Source organism: Cydia fagiglandana, chromosome 25 (genome assembly GCF_963556715.1).
Source record: "Cydia fagiglandana chromosome 25, ilCydFagi1.1, whole genome shotgun sequence".
NCBI lineage: Eukaryota > Metazoa > Arthropoda > Insecta > Lepidoptera > Tortricidae > Cydia > Cydia fagiglandana.
Window position 1 is genome coordinate 4,027,164 of NC_085956.1, and position 20,202 is coordinate 4,047,365.

Sequence of the window (20,202 nt, forward strand, 5' to 3'; positions counted from 1 at the left end):
TTTTAAACCCCAATATTTATTTTTACGTAGGACTGAATCATGTATTTAGGTGACAGCTTCATGTTATTAGATTGTCCCATTAAACATGAAATAATAAACCAAAGATCGCAATAATACTGGTATTTTGAAGTGAAAACTTCTTTAGCGGCGCTGTGCACTTTTTGAGGTGGGAAAAAAATGTTAAACTCGAGACAGCGTAAGGCGTAACGCGTAAGGCGTTACCCTCTCTTTCTACCGGCACTCCCGGAGTGCAACCCGTTGTTTTTTTTTAATTGTTTATACGACAACATGTTTGTATAAACAAAATACCGGTTCCCAGCCTTGTTCTGAACATCATGAGTAACATGACACAATAAATATAAATCTTAACCTATAGTGGTAGATTCTACGACCTAGTATACCTAGTTTGGTCAACATTATCTAAGAATCTGGGTCATTCTCCGAAAATATGTCTGCATCTGCGTCTAATTTCCACGACATTTTTCATACATTGTGTATGGGTCGCGACAATTGGACCGTAGACATATTTTTTTAGAATGACCTATTTCAATTCAATTGGCAGTGTCAATTCACTTTTAAGGTTGCAACAAGCCTTAATTTTCTAAATGTAGGTAGCTAAACTAGCTAATCGTTAGTATTGTAGGCATAAAACCGCATAACTAAAGAATGACTTAGGGTCTCCCCAGATATATATATCGACGGGCATTCGATAAAAGCCGATAGGAAGAAGCTTTATGAAGCAATAAGAGCGAAAAAGTCATCGTTCGACTCGCATTGGCCGGCGCGTCGACGACTTTTTCGCTCTTATTGCGCGGACATAAAGCTTTTGACATATGTGGGGGAGCCCTTACGCTAGAACAGCCGGCCTAGTCAAGGTTACAATCGCTATCGCTTCGACAACGAAAAGCATTATGTCTCTCTATCACTCTTCCTCTTCCATATTAGTGTGACATTGACAGTTGCGTTTCGATCGCGTAAGCGATTGGCATCTTGGCTACGCGGCCAGGTTCGCGTCCAGGCGGAGGTGTCCCATACTTCAGCTTTCTATAGAAGGCATCACGTGATGCCCATCAGTATGAGCAGTCATAGAAAACGAAGGCTCAAAAGCCTCGGCCCGGACCGTTTTAGAGTGAGTATCCTTAATGTTCAATGATTGGCAAGTCCTTGAGCATTGACTTTTTTCCAAAAAAAACTTGGCACAGTTCATTTATGGTTACATATTTGGAAATCATACTCGTACATTAGTAGGAATTGTAATTCGAAAATATTATTGTTAAAAATTGCCTGTTCACGATATTTTTTACAATTTTATTTTTGTAAGAAAACTATATGTTGTACCTAATAAAATTAGTAAAAAACTAATAAAGATGTAAATTACATGATGTAACAAAATCACTTTTTAGAAGATTTGAAGATAGAAAGACAGCTGTAAGAATTTTTATTAAGCTAGTACAGTGAACAGATTACTTAATATGTACTTAATTATCAAGTTTTAAGATCACTTAAAAATTTAAACCAAAATATTACTTTGCTAATCCGCGCAAAAGATAACGTACTAGCCAATCTCAATCTGTTATCTTATTTTATCTTATCTTTTGCGCGGATTAGCAAAGTAATATTTTGGTTTAAATTAATATAGATTTCCGCAAAGTAACGCCTGATTCTATTTACTATTTTAAGATCACTTTTTACAATTCATTCTACCACTACACAACTACTACTAGAGGGTTAACATGGTGTGTTTATTCTTTCCCATATCCTTGTAAAATAATAACAAAATTGTAATAGTAAAGACGTTTATATAGCCAACGCCAATAACGCCACGTTGTCGTAAGTCGGTATGGAAGTAGCACTTTCCGCTACTGAATCACGACAGTTGCTTTTTGTTCGTTTGAATAAAAAACAATTACTTACAATTAAGTTTGAATGAAGAACACACACCACACTAGCTTTAATCTCTACTGAAGACATAAATATACCACAGATTGGCAAGCTCGCTCCGTCCTAGGTTTAAAAACTATGTGTTATTCAGAAAGTTCATCCACCTAAAAAAAACCCCTATAAAAATCGTCTCCGAATACTTATACAATTTAAAGTTGGTATTTAAAAATCAACTCCTCAATTGAACACAACAATTCCTCTGATATTTAAGACATTTTTTTATTTATTTAAAATAAACTTTCTGAATTTCACTATTAAGAACAAATTAATGGCAGTTCTTAGTCATTCTAATATTCAAATGGAGTTGATTGAACGCTAATTCGAACGATTGAATTATCAAAATAAGTGAATATACAGCTTCACTGGCTCTGAACGCGTATGAGCGTTGTTGGCACTGGACATTTTTACTAATGTATTTTTTATATACGAATACCTTATTTTCGTTTCATAAGAAATCAACTTGCAAGATGACTCAGTACTATACTTGCCGTAGCTTCAAGTAATGCGTCGGGCAAGAATAGTTAGGTACAGTCCCCATCAGATATATCGGAGCGGCCAAGGTGTTCACAATATCTGAACACGCACTCTAACGCCTTGACAATAGAGGCGTGTTCAGATATTTGTGAGCACCTTGGCCGCTCCGATATATCTGATGGCGACTGTACCATACCTTTTATGCGTAGTACCCTAGTACCTGCACTACCGTTGTGAATCCCTCTTGATAAGGCCGTGCAAGTGCGATAGAGATAGCATGATTCCGATATACGACCTGGGGGCCAGCCAAGATACCAATCGTTTGCGCTACTATAATGAAACTCTCTCTCTCTCTATCGCACTAATATGGAAGATTGATGAAAGACAGAAAGCGTTTCGTTGTCGTAGTGCAAACATTTGTCATCGTGGCTATCACTTAACTATTTATCTTCGTTGGTAAATTCAGCCCAATATTACAATTAAATTCACTAAACCCGGCAATCGCAGCAAAAATAATGACATAAGTCATTTGTACATGCGATCCACTTGGCAATCTTTGTGGCATTTATTCTAGTCAGTGACCTGTTTCTCGGAGCCACTCTGCCACCCCGAGTCCATAGTATTAGTATCACTATAGCAATGTCTGTGATGATGTACTTTGATTTCATCTTTCTCCTCCCTAACACTTTCATATTGCGAGTCAGGACCGAGACACGCTGTCTCAGCCTCGTTCGAATATACCTGATTTTCCTCATTCAATAATGGCTTTTCTGCTGTAGGTGATAAAGGTTGATTTGGGGGTGGAGGCGCGAAGAATTCAGCTTTATTTGACTCTGAACTTAATTGTCTTGGATGGTTAGATTTAGGGCTAAATCTTGGTATTCTGAGCTGACGCATTTTAGGACTGCCTTCGTCTCGTTCGATTCTAGAATCGCTCAAGCGATCCCTAGAATCGTTACGACCGCTCATTCTAGTGTCGCTCATTCTAGAATCCCGCTCGCGTTCCATTCTATCGCTTATCCCACGCTCGCTTAACCTAGTCTCGTTAAGCCTGTCGCTTAATCTAGAATCGTTTAAGCGCTCGCTTAAACGCGTCTCGTTCATTCTATCACTGATCCTAGACTCCAAAGCACCGCTTATCCTAGAATCATTGGCGCTACCGCTTATTCTAGAATCATTAATTCTAGACTCATTCAATCGTTCGCTTAACCTAGAATCATTAATTCTAGACTCATTTATTCTCTCGCTCAATCTAGAATCATTAATTCCGCTGATTCTAGAATCGTTCATTCTTTCGCCGACTCTAGAATCGTTCATCAATCTCATGGAGTTATTGAGTTGTTCTATCTGCTGTTCTGTCAGTCTCAGAGAATTGTTCTCTCTTGCCTGTTTTGCGTGTTTTTCTTGCCTCGGACGACGTTTGGAGCCGACCTGCGGTTGGGGGCGCTGCTGTCGCGTTAGGGTAAAGGAGCCTGTGTCTGACTCGGAGGTGGACTCAGGGTGGTTTTCGATGGTGCCGACGAGGGCTGATACGTTAGGGTTCATGCAGCAATCCGCCTGAAAACAAAATGCAATATTAAAAACAGTTACAGATTGTAATATTTTTTTTCTTTTTTTGTACGGTTTCCTTAATAAGGCAAAAAGCGAAAACTCGTAATTGTGTCTCGTGTACTGGGTTCGAATCCCGGGCAGGGCAAATGTCCTAATGCCAAACAAATATTTGTGTGATGAACAAAAGTTCTGGAATCATGAAAGTTTTCTACGTATTTAAGTATTTGTATATTAAGTCATTGTCTGAGTACCCACATCACAAGCCTTAATGAGCTGCTTACCGTGGGACTTAGTCAATTTATGTAGGAATGTCCATATAATATTTATTTATTTAGAATATAGAAAATACGCGTTTTTTCCTTACCTTTACAGAAACATTACAGCAGCTAGACACGTCGGCGAAATAGACCTCAGATTCAGCATTCTGGTTACCGCGATGACAGTCTTGAATAGAAGACCTGTCCAAAAAAATTACATTACTTATAGTCTGTATCTTTAGGTATTTAAATAAATGTAAACAAAATCTACCCTCAAAATGTCTCCTTAAGCCAGTTAAGGGTAGATGAAAACATTACATGATCAAATAATGTAGGTTAAAGTCAGGTCATTCAGTGACAGATCCAGGCGGTTTTGTATTTGGTTGGTTAATCAATAAATATTATAACTACCCGAAAATGTACAAATGATTCGTTTACTTTTAAAATACCTAAGGATACAGAGTATAGATTAGACATGTAGGCAATATTTTAGATAAGTAAAAATCAAGAAAATATCCGGTATAGAAGTATATACGGTATATACGTCATCTGTGAAAATTTCAACTGTCCAGCTATCACGCCTTATCAGACAGACAGACGGACAGTGGAGTTAACTTAGTATTAGGGTCCCATTTTTACCCTTTAGGTACGGGACCCTAAAAATCGAATAGGTACTTAGACTTACCAAAAAGAATAGATAGAGGGGTCCTGTCATAGTAAATGTTGTAGTCACTGTAAATTTACTGCCATCTATCGAGACATGACTATAACTCAAAATAAACACGTATCAAATTATCAAAAAAATGAATATATATGGATAAATGATTTTATTATTTTTATAAATTTTGATAAATTTTTCACCGAGGTACCAGTATCTACAACTAAGGATTTAAATTCATCACCCTCATCTGCTGTTACATTATTAAAAGATAACGCTCCAGAGTGTTGTGGAGACCTTCATTTTGAACATGTTTGTACCTCAGATGTAATAAAGGCGTTTAAATCAATTAATGTCAAAAAAACTAGTGACCTCTGGGGAGTCTCTGTCCATGCTGTCAAACCCTTAGTAGAAATTGTAGCGCCTGACTTGGTAGTTATATTTAACAACAGTGTTGATTGCGGCGAGTTTCCTGATCTAATGAAACATAGTAAAGTAATTCCTTTATTTAAATCTGGTAGCAGCTCTGACCCCACTAACTTTAGACCGATATCTGTGCTACCAACATTTAGCAAGATTTTTGAAAAATTAGTTCTTTCTCAATTAGTACGACATTTTAACGTTAATAATTTGATGCATAATAAGCAGTTTGGTTTTACACGGGGTCGCTCAACAACCGATGCTGGTGTTGAGCTAATTAAGCATATTTTCGATGCCTGGGAGGAGTCACGAGATGCTTTAGGTGTCTTCTGTGATTTATCTAAGGCCTTCGACTGTGTTTGTCATGAAACATTAATCAGGAAACTTCATTATTACGGCGTTAGAGGATCGGCACTGAATTTACTTAAGTCCTACTTAAATGGTAGAATACAAAGGGTCGATGTGAATGGACAGCGATCACCTGGGTCATTGGTCTCTATGGGTGTACCACAGGGGTCAATATTGGGGCCTTTCCTGTTCCTTATCTACATAAATGACTTGCCATTCCTTGTTAAGACCCACCATGATATAGTATTGTTTGCAGACGACACCTCACTTATTTTCAAAGTCAAACGACAGCAACAAGCTTACAATGATGTAAACAATGCTATTTCAAAAGTAGTAAATTGGTTCAATGTTAATAATTTAATGTTAAATGAGAAAAAAACTAAATGTATTAAGTTTGTCACTAGTAGTAACGTAAGGCATGTGCAAGCAAGTGTCATTGTGAAGGATGAGGAATTGGAATTAGTTGATAGTACAGTTTTTCTTGGTATAACTTTAGATTCTAAACTCCAGTGGGGTCCCCATATTGCTACTCTTTCGAATAGACTGAGCTCTGCAGCTTTTGCAGTGAGCAAAATCCGTCAGTTAACTGATGTGAAAACAGCTCGATTAGTATATTTTAGTTACTTCCATAGCATTATGGCATATGGTATTTTACTGTGGGGCGGTGCTTCAGAGATAAATACCATTTTTGTTCTGCAGAAGAGGGCTATTCGAGCAATATACAAAATGAATCATAGAGACTCACTTAGAGATAAATTTAAGGAAATTGACATAATGACAGTGCACTGTCAATACATTTATGAGAATATTCTGTATGTACATAAAAATATTGTAAATTTTAGGAAAAATTGTGAAATCCATAATATTAATACTAGAAATAAACATAAGTTCGCAGTGCCCTTCACTCGGCTCCATAAAATTAAAAAATCATTCATGGGTAATTGTGTAAGATTTTATAATAAACTTCCAAACCATATTACTGAATTATCTATTAATAAATTTAAGAATTATGTAAAGCGTAAACTTATTTCCAAAGCTTATTATACCACACAGGACTACATGAATGATAATACAACGTGGGATTAATTGTTATTCGAAATGATTATTTATTTATTAGGTATATTTGATTATTGATGAGGACATTGATATTCCGATGTAATACTATCTACTTGTTTGTTACTTATGCTTTTTTTGACATTTAGATTTTATTCTAGAAATTCTAGACTAGTGTTTTTTTATACAATTTTTTTTTAATGTTTGACGATCCTTTTGTGAAATTCTTAGTGTTAAATTTGACATGTATAATAATCCAATTTTATTATGGAATAATTTAACATCAATAAATTGCTCTGATAATTAGATTAAGATTAATTACGATTCATAAGAGCTTGTTGCTAGGCCTACATGAATAAAGTATATTTTGATTGATTTGATTATACCATTTTGACCCATGTTCATTCACTGATATCTATGTGTTAAAATTGTTAAATATGAAACGGTGTCGTCACGCCATCTAGCCGAGGATAGGCTAAAGGTGTGTGCGCCATGTATCCGAGAATTACTTTTTCTTGATTTCCGAGGCACTTTTTTTTCTAAGACTTTATTCATCTTATACGAAGTTACATGTCTTTGGTCTTACCGAATGGGGGAATGCTTATCGTTCTGGAAGCCTAAGTTCTCTTTCCCTTGCTTAGGGTTCGGTGGGCACGAGTCGCTGCTTTGATCTGAAACTAAAGAAAAACATTCAATCTAAAGCTTGCAACTTATAGTTCGTTTTTTTAGCATTAGAAATAAGGTTAACAATCTTGGTTGTGTCTTTTAATTGAAAAACACATTTTATAAATAAGTTACGGCAAATGTGTAACAATTATGAATCTAATACGATCATTTACATTCTTCTGCTTTCATAAGTAATAGTTTTTGATTTTTAAAAAGCGTTTTTTACTTAAAAAACATGTCAAGATCGCTTACCTTCTTGCAAGTTCTTTCTAATGCTAAAAAAACGAACTATAGGAGAGGCGAGGAGCTTCAGCGGGAGCACGCATTGGGAACCGACACAAACACTTCTCCCCTTTCTTGAATTTCTCGTTATAAAAAAACCTGCCAAGTGCGAGTCGGACTCGCGTTTCTAGGGTTCCGTACATAAGTCCGACTCACGCTCGACTGCACATTTCTAATAAGTTTTCCTGTCATAGGTATAAAGAACTATTTTGTGTATTTTTTTTTTCAAAATTTTAGACCCAGTAGTTTTGGAGATAAAGGGGGTAAATGGGAGATAAATGGTAATTTTTTGGCTATTTTCCTAAATAACTTCGAACCTATGCATTTTAAAATCATGAAAAAACATGTCCATCTTTGGGTCGCTAATTTACATATGTGTACCAAATTTCATCTTAATCGGTCCAGTAGTTTCCGATAACGAGAATAGACTGCGACAAACGGACAGACAGACAGACGCACGAGTGATCCTATAAGGGTTCCGTTCTTTCCTTTTGAGGTACGGAACCCTAAAAATAATAAATATCTATAAGTATATATAAGTCCCACGGTAAGCTCAAGAAGGCTTGTGTTGTAGGTACTTAGAAAACCGCTAACGGCTCGGCCACGACATTGCGCGACTGCTGACGGCGGCGGCGGCGACCATAACTTGGAGCGAGACATAGCGATCACCTTTCGTTCCCACCTAAGGTTGCCACCGTCGCCAGTCGCGCAACGTCGTAGCCAAGCCGTAAATATTGACAATAATACAATACAAAATTTGTATTCTTATTATTTGTATTGTATTTGTATTACAAATACTCTTTTCTCAAAAATGGACGGCAAAGTCGACTTTGCCGTCTAAAAAATAGTCCAGGTTACGTGGCTTTTTAAACGCATTCGTAATAAACGAAGACTGACTCCCGGGGTCCAAAAATGCACGCGCTGTATATGCTTTACCATTGCAAACTACCTTTACTAAAGCGGTACATAGCAAGGCCTGACCTTCAGATTCCTCAGATACCACCGCCGACAACACCACCGGCGCAGCAGAGGTACTAGGCGTCGATTTCTCTACTTCCACGTTTTGTTTATGTAACAACGTATTATGCTTCTTTTTACAAATGCGACAACAACCTCGCAAGTTACATTGGAATGCATTGTGACCTTTACGAAAACAATTTTTGCATACTCGAAGCTTAGAAACCTCATCAAATCGTTCTTCAATATTCATTTCTTTTAATTTGGGACAGTCATATAACCGATGAGCCTGGCTACACATATCACACGTGAGGATTAATAATGGAATTTGTATGCAATGTTGCATACAAATTCCATTATTAGTCGAGTTCCAAACTTTTTAAAAGTTGAAATGACCATATTAAATGAAGGCACAGGCCCATTAAACAGCCAAACAGATGATTAGTACCGCGACTATTTAGCTGTCTCAAATAGGTTGGCGTATTTTCGGCAGAAAAATACACTTCTATATTTTTATTAATAAAATAAAACGGCGGCAAGGGCTTTTTTCTGTGAAAATATATACGTAAGAACGTTGCTTTTGTAAAATATTTCTATGGTATTTATATTTCTTGCACTATTTTTGAGAAAAGCACATATATGACTCGGCTGGAAGGCTACTTGCTGGCTTCGGATTCAATTAAACGGACTCCCAAGTTCGTCCGTTTAATACGAATCCTCAGCCTGCAAGTAGCTACTTCCGAGCCTCGACAATAATGTACTATTATTTCACAACACAATAAAAGAAGACAATACAAAACAAAACAAATACAAGCAGAGGTAAAAAACAGGCGGTCTTATCGCTAAAAAGCGATCTCTTCCAGACAACCTTTGACAACGTACCTTTGCTGGCGCTCTTCTGATGTAAGCACTCAATGGCGACGTTGTCGTCCATACGACAGTCTCTGTGCAGGTTACCCGCACTCATACCTGAAAAAATAAACTTATGTTTTATGGCTCCTCTACACGATGGGCCAACGCCGGCTACTCCAAGGGACGCATTTATGCGTTAGAGGGAGCAAGTGATATTGCTATCTCATTCTACCGCATGGCTGCGTCCCTTGGAGTGGCCGGCGTTGGCCCATCGTGTAGAGGAGCCATTATGCAAGTAAAACTAAAGAAAGGAAAAAAAGGGGAATGGTACTTTTTTGCTTATCTATCTATCTATGTATATATATAAAAATGTAAAGCTGTTGTTGGTCTGGCTAAAACTCGAAAACGGCTGGACCGATTTGGTTAATTTTGGTATTGAATTATTTGTAGAAGTCTACGGAAGGTTTGAACGGTGAGAAAACATTGAAAAATTCAGAGAATGATAGTAAAAACAAACAATTTTGATTTCCCATACAAACTGCTCCTATACCTGTCAAACATGATACGTACCTGTCGGTACGGTACACTCGAGTTCCTCAAATTAAAGATGATATTTTTTAAATCAAGGGTTTTGAGTTAATGACTATATGAGATTCCCGCAGCCCTTTCATTTGAATTTTGATTTAAAACGAAGGTTCGGAACCGGTTTTTTTCTTCATACAAGAAATACCGGTATTATTACGTTCTTTTTCGATCTTTGGTTTATTATTTCATTTTTGATGGGTCAATCTAATACGAAATCGTTACCTTTTTCGATCTTTGGTTTATTATTTCATTTTTGATGGGTCAATCTAATACGAAATCGTTACCTTTTTCGATCTTTGGTTTATTATTTAATTTTTGATGGGTCAATCTAATACGAAATCGTTACCTTTTTCGATCTTTAGTTTATTATTTAATTTTTGATGGGCCAATCTAATACGAAATCGTTACCTTTTTCGAACTTTGGTTTATTATTTAATTTTTGATGGGCCAATCTAATACGAAATCGTTACCTTTTTCGATCTTTGGTTTATTATTTAATTTTTGATGGGCCAATCTAATACGAAATCGTTACCTAAATACATGATTAAGTCCTACGGAAAGAGCATAAAATTATTAACATTATTGGGCAATTTAGGGATTTAAAAAAAGCGGTTCAGAGCCCTATATACATAATAATAAATAAATAATTTTGATTACAATTATAAACTAAAATTAAAGCTATAAGCTAAAACATAAAACACGACATATTTTACAATTCTTTTTTCTCGTGTACTCCCAACACAGACAAAACATCCTCCAGACTGAGCATAGTCGCGCCACGCAATTTTACTCCATGTTTGAGTCGAAAGTGTCTTTGTGTGACGTCCGTGTCTTTGAACGGACCAAACACGGCACGGAACTTCGCTCACCTCGTCCGGCGAACCCCCGCATTTTTGGCATCATCGCGTTTGCATGAAATAATTGCTCTAAACTCGGTCTAGAGGATTCCTAGTCTATGACTCCCAAAGTGATTAATATTTTCATTTTAAGGCACGCTAAAAAAGATTGGTAATTTAAAATAACCGTGAATAAATAAACTCACCTAACGACCTCTGACACGGATACGGCACCAAATGTCCTCTCAAAGTATTGAACCTCCCATCGGGTATATGCATCTCTTGCAGCCTAGCCAACTCCTCCGGCGGATATATCTGAGCCAAATGCATCTCCCTCAAATCCGGATTCAACACCATATCCGGATTCATCCTAATATCCGGATTTATAGGATTCATCCTAACTTCTTGATTTCTAATGAGTTCCGGATTAATCCTAGCTATTTCTTGGTTTCTGATGATTTCCGGATTAATTCTCGCCATATCCGGATTTATCCGGATCATGTCCGGATTGATCCTTGCTATGTCCGGATTCATTCTGACGAGCTCCTGTAAAGATAAAGATAGTTTTACTATTCAGGTAGGCATATAACAATGCGCTTATGGACGTCAAATAAAGCTACACCGGCTCTAACCCTACCCTACGCCTCTGACCCGAGGAGATTTAAATACCTCCCCAATTGTAGGAGGGTGTCCCAATATAGGACCGGCAAGAAACTCGGCGGGACACATCGTTGCATCTTATAATTAACATGCATTAAATTAAAAAATACAATTTAAATGTTTTACACAACAAAAAAACAACAATGTGAAACATAATAAAAACACAAATAAAAAAAATATAAATAAACAAATTCGCCTATCGTAGTCGCTCGGTAGGTTGTCCAGAAGGCTGGCCGCGTTGCCCCGCTGAATGGCAATGATGGTCCGCTGAGCAAAATATTGGCCAGCCTTCTGGTCACCAGAAGGCATAAGGCATAAGGCGCATTGACAGCTCCTCAATAGGGTTTTTGACTACCTAGTCAAATCAGTTTCTTTTTTCGAGCTGACAAAACGATTCTGCTAGTATGGAATTTATATGAAACACTAGCATGTGACGACACAATCAAATCACCTACTTTTTATAGTTTTATAAGGGTTTTAAAATAGAAATATTGTCTAAAAATAACTGCTGTCTACGTTTCCCTATTAATCTTCTGGGGCCAAATTCGACACGTACAACTGTCAGATTTCGCATCCACGTCAAATCAACAGTTGATTTTATCGCATACTGAGTGTTGATTCCATCAACGGTGGATAATATCATTGAGTACAACCAAAACTCCACTCTAAACTAAGGGTGGTTCGGTTTGGTTTGCTTGTCACCCTAACTGTGGATGGTTAATGTCAAATTTTGACATTGTACGTATTCGAGAACTTATGATTTTTCCCACATCAACGGGAGATCAACACGATACGTCAAACGTCGCTTGTCGAATAGGGGTCCGGGTGCTTTATTTCATGCATGGTGTATATAATTTATTTTTAATACAGTCAAATACTCTATTGAAATTTATTTGAAAAAAGAATTACATACATTAGCTATCCTGGGGTCGTTAGGTCGCTCTCTCATGTCGGTCCGGATATCCGGGTTCTGCAGCATGTACGAGTTCCGGCAGGTGTGTGGCATGGTGTGTTCGTGGGTCGAGTTGCGGTGGTCGATGTGGTGATGGTGGAGAAGGGTGGCCGCTGCTGGGTCTTGGTGGAGGTGGTGGCTAGAAAAAAAATAGGGTCACCACCTGGTTCAAACTAAAACGCAGTGTTCTCTGTGATGGTCTCTTCCGTCAGCCAGCCGGACTAGCCAAGGTTACAATCAAAGGAAAAGCGTTATGTCAGTTGCGTTTCGATCGCTACGGAGCGTAAGCGATTGGCATCTTGGCTACGCGGCCAGCTCTGCCAGCCTAGCCAAGGCTACAATCGCCATCGCTTCGACAACGAAAAGCATTATGTCTCTCTATCACTCTTCCATATTAGTGCGAAAGTGACAGTTGCGTTTCGATCGCTACGGAGCGTAAGCGATTGGCATCTTGGCTACGCGGCCAGCTCTGTTTGTTAAAATACCTATATCAATGGCAGATATGGAAAGGGCTTATAACTACCACAATAATGTAATGTACTAAGCTGTCCTCCGTTGAGATTAGGTATTTTTTTAATTATGAATGGGCTTACTCATGGCCACAGACTAGCCGAGGCGTAGACGTGGCCTACGATGGAGCGAGCTCGCCCAGAAACCTCAGGTAAAGGAGCCTTGATCTAGAGCAGCGGTCGGCAACCTGCGGCCTGCGGCTCGTGAACCTGTCACTTGCTGCCCGAGTGCCGCCTTGGCTATTTTGTATGTAATAGTGACAAACGACAATGTCTCATAAAGTCATAAATATTAACAAAGTACGGCCCGCGTCACCTCCGTTAACTACTATGCGGCCCTTGGCTGCTAAAAGGTTGCCGACCGCTGCTCTAGAGGGCTATCGTTGGTCTATAAAGTGTAAACCTTTTTGGGCCTAGTTTAGGGTTGCAAATAGAAAAAAAAACAAATGTTTTTTTTTTCAAATTTATGAAAAAAAACCTGGCACCATGGTTTTTTTTCAGATAAACAAAAATATGCCACAATAACCTAAAATATGCTACCACTACAGATTTCATTTATGTTGTTATTAATCAAGGTTGGTAAATTAAATTGGTTTAATGGTTAACATAAAGTCTAAAACAAGTAAAACAACCGTATAAAAGTATTAACTGCCTTGCAAATTTTGAGTTTTTATACGTTTGAAAAAAAAACGTACTCCAGAAAAAAAACGGTTTTATTTCACGGTTTTTTTTCATGTAGTTTTTCAAGTCAGAAAAAAAACCGTTTTTTTACAACCCTGGCCTAGTTTATTACAGCATAAATCATAAAAAAATATCTAAATACGTAGGTACCTACGCGATTTTATGTACTCACCGACTGCCGCTCCGCCCCTGGGGGCTGTACGGCGGCGGCGGGCCCCACACTCCTGTCTGAGCGTCGAAGCTGGCTTCCCCGAATCCTTCCACCTGGAAACAACAACAGTTCCATTTAATGTTTGCTTTTAATAACCCAAATACCTACTTATTTGCAGTCTGCTGGACTAAACTTCGGCCTCATCTCAAAATTCAAAGTCGCTCAACGAGTTATGGAGAGGGCTATGCTCGGAGTTTCTCAGCGTGATCGAATTAGAAATGAGGAGATACGTAAACGAACTAAAGTCACCGACATAGCCCACCGGATTAGCAAGCTGAAGTGGCAATGGGCAGGCGACATTGCGCGCAAGAGAAGATGGCCGATGGGGTCGAACTGCTCGACTGGAGACCACGGACTAGCAAGCGCAGCGTAGGACGTCCACCCACAAGATGGACAGACGACCTTGTTAAGGTCGCCGGAAGACGCTGGATGCGGGTCGCTTCCAACCGGTACGAATGGAGGTCCAAGGGGGAGGCCTATGTTCAGCTGTGGACGTCTTATGGCTGAGATGATGGTGATGATGATGAATAACCCAAATACCTACTTATTAGCCGTGTGCTGAACTGAACTTAGCTTCCTGGATTAGGTAATTAAAATAGCTGCCTTATACCGTATTCTCTTCTAAGTCGGTCTCTCACTGCTGAGGTCCGTGACTCCGCTTGCTAATATTCCTTATGGCACAGAATAAATAATAGTACTAGGTACAGAAGACTCACTTTCTAACAAAACGCGTCTGTCACGATCAGACCGCGTAGCCAAGATGCAAATCGCTTACGCTCCGTAGCAATCGAAACGCAACTGTCACTGACGCACTAATATGGAAGAGTGGAAGAGTGATAGAGAGACATACCTAAAGCTTTTCGTTGTCGAAGCGATAGCGATTGTAACCTTGGCTAGGCCGGCAGGACAGATATGGCCGCTAGGTGGCGACAGCGCGGCTTATGGCTAGCCACCAAAATTGGTGTGGAACGGATGTACTTTTAGCTACCTGAAGCAAAGCGACGAAATCAGTGAGCGACGCCTGCTTATGGCAGCTCTCCACTTCTCCCTGTCGCTTTGTGGAAAGCGTTGCTTAGTGTGATGTCCATCTGGGCGGATATTTGGTCACACCATCTCGTTGGACTTGGTCCTCTAAGCCGTCTGCCATCCACCTTCCCCGTCTTTTAAATCTTATAATATATTATATACTAACCTGATATTGTCTTTGATATGCCTGTTGTATCTGAGCTGGATAGCTCTGGAAAGTACCAGAGCTCTGGAAGGCAGCTTAGTTCCTCTGGAACATCTGTAAGTTAGCCGGGAACCGTTTCTCGAATCCTTGAGGGTTGGTGGGGGTTTGCCTGGAACTGACTGTCTGTAAGACAGCTGGAACTGCTGGAAGCCTATTTATTGACCCTAAATGAATGGTTGGTATCTTATTTACCTGATATTGTCCTTGATATGCCTGTTGTATCTGAGCTGGATAGTTCTGGAAAGTCCCAGAGCTTTGAAAACCAGCCTGGTTCCTCTGGAAGGTCTGGAAGTTAGCCGGGAAACGTTCTTCGAATCCTTGGGGGTTGGTGAGGGTTTGCATGGAAGCATATTTCCTTAGGGCTGTCTGTAAGACTGCTGGAACTGCTGGAAGTCCGCTTATTGACCCTAAATTAATGGTTGGTATCTTATTTACCTGATATTGTCCTTGATATGCCTGTTGTATTTGAGCTGGATAGTTCTGGAAAGTCCCAGAGCTTTGAAAACCAGCCTGGTTCCTCTGGAAGGTCTGGAAGTTAGCCGGGAAGCGTTCTTCGAAGCCTTGGGGGTTGGTTGGGGTTTCCGTCTCGCAGAAGCCGTAGGCGCTGTCTCCGGATTGTGGAACGCCCATACGGCAACGAGAGCTGTTGGTGAAATGCTGTTTAGAATTTATGCAGAGCAAATTGGTTACATTATGATATAATAATAATGATCTATTCTATGGATACATATACAAGTGGCTCATTTCTCAAGCGATATTAGATTAGATTAGATATAGATGATCAAGCAAATGTTGTCAGTAGAAAAAGGCGCGATAATCAAATTTTCTATGAGACGATATCCCTTCGCGCCTACATTTTTCAAATTTGCCGCTGTATACTTAATTTATTACTTAAAAGAAAAAGACATAGTATTTTACAGAAAAGGATAAAACAAAGGCATTAACTAAGGTCGCCTCCAGAAACTCGCGAACTAAATTGACATGAGTTTGACAAATAAAATGATACCAGGAATAGCAAAGAAAAAATAGTCACGAGTATATGTCGATAAAATGATATCGATAAGTAGGTAAGTTATTGCAATTACTACCCAAGTCATAGTTATAAAGGGGTCACAACCGATTTCGATTTATATGAATGTCACGAGAGAAGTGGTTGATTCAATTGTAAGATTATGATGTGACGTTACCGATCAAATCAGGAGGTGCGTATGCGAAACTGACAAATTTCTATCCTAGAGTCGGACCAAGAAAAGTCTGCAGTGGATTTGACAGCCCACGCAGTGTAAGTGTTATTTATACGTCATAATTTCATAAAATTTTGACGTTTAAAATAACTCTTGCACTGCGTGGGTTATCAAATCTGCTGCAGACTTTTCTTGGTCTGACTCTATGCAGGTTTGGGGGCAAGTTGTTTGTTTCAAGATCTCGGTTGTCGCCATAAATCTAAAATCGGTGACTTAATTTTATACATGTGACCAGTAGATGACACAAATTAAATGAGAAATTAATCACATTGTACGAAATATTTCCCCATCAGGGCCGGCCTTTTTTTGTATTTTGATCCAAAATCACTGTTTTTATGTTATCACCTTACTTGTTATTCTAGCTGTAAGTTTTCCTAACAAATGAAACAAAATAACTTCCCTTATGCTCCATGAAAAATGGTCCAAACCATACTCACAAATAATCAACTGGATCAAAGTCAAAATACAAATACTTACCAATGATCAGAGCGGTCTCTCTAAGAATTAGAGGAGCGAGAAGAAGGATAGTAAGATTTGGATCTGAAGACGGCTGTGGAATACCCATCCTTGAAGATTAGATTTCTCTTTTTTCTACCGCACAACTGTTATTTAAATACGTTTAAAATTTGTATTATTTAACCTAACAAATGTGTTATACCCCAATAATATATTAATTACAATAATATGTTTATCCAATATCCTTATTGTCTCTATTACTATTAAATTGCACAATTTTCGAAATACCAAGTAACTTGTAAAATAAATTACTTAAAGACAAACTGACCGCGCAACAGTAGCGCCCCTAACGGTGAATTCTCGCGATATTCTCTAATTCAAACTTTTTTGAAAATATCGATATGCACAGCACTGGCCAAACTGTGGTATCATTTGTGCACATTGACCTGTCAATTTAGTTCGCGAGATTCTGGAGGCAACTGTAAAAGATCGTCAACTAAACATTTAAAAACAGAAAGAAAAAATAAAATAATATAAAATTCATAAATAAAACAATGTCACAATAAAAAGAAATGTCAAAATTTTTATTTAACACGAAGAATTTGCGCATTTTGTGTGTAATTTTATAGGCGTCCCTTGCATCATCCCACTAACCGGGGTTAAACGGTTAACCCGTTAACTCCAACCACCAGTAACCATGGTAACTCCAGGTTTGACCGGGTTAACCCCGGGTTAGTGAGATGGTGCAAGTGGCACTCAGTCTTTCCAAACAAGGTTAGATTACCTAAGAGTTTTCTTTTTATATAGGTATGCATTTTTTTTCGATGTGGCGCGCGCGCAGCTTGGGAGCAAGGACCCCGCTAAGGATACGGGCGAGCTTTGCTCATATGCATCTGTCGCCAGTTTTCCCTTAGACGCCTTATACGACACCCACGGGACGAGATGGGGTGGTGCTATTTTATTTTTTAATAAATAAATAAATTAAATAAATATTATAGGACATTTTTACACAAATTGACTAAGCCCCACGGTAAGCTCAAGAAGGCTTGTGTTGTGGGTACTCAGACAATGATATATATAAGTTATAAATACATAGAAAACAACCATGTCTCAGGAACAAATATCTGTATCATAATACAAATAAATGCCCTTACCAGGATTCGAACCCGGGACCATCGGCTTCATAGGCAGGGTCACTACCCACTAGGCCAGACCGGTCGTCAAAATATTATAATTTTATATATATACATATGCAATTGTATGTTTCCTTACTTTTGGCTGTTGCTCCTGGGCCACGGGAACCAACTCCAAGCTGAGGTCTTCCTCACGGTACCAGGGTTTGGTGAGTACAGGTTTCCTATGCGACCTGGAATATTATCAATCAACAATAATAACTAAGACAATCAATAGGAAACTTGGCCGAGAAAACGGATGAAGAATTGTAGAGAAAATTTAATTATAATTCATCTACCATTTTTACTAGAGATGCAACGGATAATTGTCTGGCAGGATACCGGATACCGGATATTCGGCCTGACTATCCGCCGAATATCCGGTATCCGGCCGCTGAATATTCGGCCAGCGGAACTATACCTACATTTCGGTTTTTCAGGTGCGCATTCTGCAGGTTTGACCTGTTTCCTAGTAAACGTTCGCGCGAACTTATTTCTAGGTTCGAAATGAGTACGCGTGCAAGTCAGTGGAATTATTAAATTGTTTTAAAATAATAAACAAGTATGAAATGATTATGACCGTGTCTGTTTCTTAAATCCAATTTGTTTACTCCGAAATCCGGTATCCGGCCGGATAGTAGATCACTATCCGGTATCCGGCCAGATAGTAAAATAATGGCCGGATAGGCCGGATACCGGATATCCGGTGCATCTCTAATTTTTACCTACCATACTTCCTAAGATTTTTAGCCTGAATGTATAATTTGCGGGAAGCATTTCATATACAAAAATGTATAGAAGTCCCAAGACTAATATCATAATAAATGCTTCAACACTATGCCATTTTTAAAAATTACAGATGGGTTAAAACATTCCAGAGCTAGATTTTGATAGCCCACGCAGTGCAAATCATGATTTCATAGAAGTTTGACGTTTAAAATAACACTTGCACTGCGTGGGCTATCAAAATCACTGCAGACTTTTCTTGGTCTAACTCTAATACCTTTAGAAAAATGAAACTTCGGCAAAGGACACACCATACTTACTGGGAGAAGAATTTTCGGTATCGAAATACCTTTAGGTTGCCCTTCGTTATTATATAATATATAACATAAAGAAAAAACTTACCAGGCGCCCAGAACCTGTGCTGCAGGCTAATGTCCCAGGCGGGCTGCGTGGGGTGGCACTGAGCGCAGCAGCTGCAACTTGGCTGCAACCAAAGGCAAGAACTTTTTTATTCTGTGGCACCTTTAATTCAAGTCCAATTGTTGTATGGGAAATCTATCGAATATGGATTCAAAAGGGAGATAGGTGTATGTTATTTCCCTATCACACTTAGCCGGTACGAAAGAGTCAACGATCGGATAGGTAGATGGTATTTTTTAGCATGTGGGTTTTAATTAACTGGCTTTTCTTATCGTTCGGTTACTTGGACGACGCTAGGCTGTGGTTGGCCTGTAGGTAGACGACTAGACGACACAGATGGAATTTATTAACGCTTGGGTTTTAATGAACTGGCTATTTTAGCGTTCAGTTACCTGGACGGCCCTAGGCTGTGGCTGTTGGCCTGTAGGTGGGCGATACAACGAACGGCAACGGAGCTCCAGCTGCTCCCAGTACATCTTCTTGCGTTCATGTCTGTGGACAATGTTTTACAATTAAAAAAACGTATATATTTACGAGTATAAGCGCCGTACATGAACTATAGGGGGCAGCATAGGAGCCGTCAGATTTTTGGTGCGACGCGTAAATGTGTCGTTTATGCTTCCGATGTAGCCTACAAGATGGTAGAACCTACTATGCACAAGAAAAAAACGTACCGACGAGAACGGTAGATTTGCTTTGGCAATGTACATGTGCACATATGTTTCCGATTCAGGCTAAAAGATGGCAGAATAACTCCAACGCGCACGGTCCCTATATTAAATGAAATTGGGTGGGACATGTTGCCAAGCAGAGTAATGGCAGGTAGTTTCTTCTAGCTAGCTAGCATTCGTAGTTGCGCGCGCCTACATTCTCTCTAAAAAAAGTTTGTCCGATTTTGCATTGAGTATTGTACCTTGTTAATTACTCCGAGATTGTACCTGTTATTTGATTTTACATACATACCTATACAACCTTTGACGTGTTTTTTATTGTTTCCGAAAAAAACAACAAGAAAATATCAGTAACAAAAACACAAACTTAAACTTGCAGTTCCCAATCC

At 38.9% G+C, this 20,202-nt stretch overlaps 1 protein-coding gene across 1 annotated transcript in view; it reads right to left on the reverse strand.

The window, feature by feature from the left end:
- Nucleotides 1-2,956: 2,956 nt before the first annotated feature.
- The window catches only part of LOC134677130 (uncharacterized), a 69,829-nt gene continuing 52,583 nt past the window's right edge, over nt 2,957-20,202 (reverse strand). The window contains exons 9-19 of the mRNA XM_063535589.1: nt 19,535-19,634; nt 19,125-19,206; nt 18,097-18,190; nt 15,560-15,767; nt 13,855-13,946; nt 12,454-12,631; nt 11,087-11,426; nt 9,490-9,576; nt 7,289-7,379; nt 4,331-4,424; nt 2,957-3,972 (exon numbers count right to left, since the gene is read on the reverse strand). Of these exons, the coding sequence (XP_063391659.1) occupies nt 2,986-3,972; nt 4,331-4,424; nt 7,289-7,379; nt 9,490-9,576; nt 11,087-11,426; nt 12,454-12,631; nt 13,855-13,946; nt 15,560-15,767; nt 18,097-18,190; nt 19,125-19,206; nt 19,535-19,634 (2,353 nt within the window). The 3' untranslated portion in view covers nt 2,957-2,985. The remainder of the gene's footprint in view (nt 3,973-4,330; nt 4,425-7,288; nt 7,380-9,489; nt 9,577-11,086; nt 11,427-12,453; nt 12,632-13,854; nt 13,947-15,559; nt 15,768-18,096; nt 18,191-19,124; nt 19,207-19,534; nt 19,635-20,202) is intronic.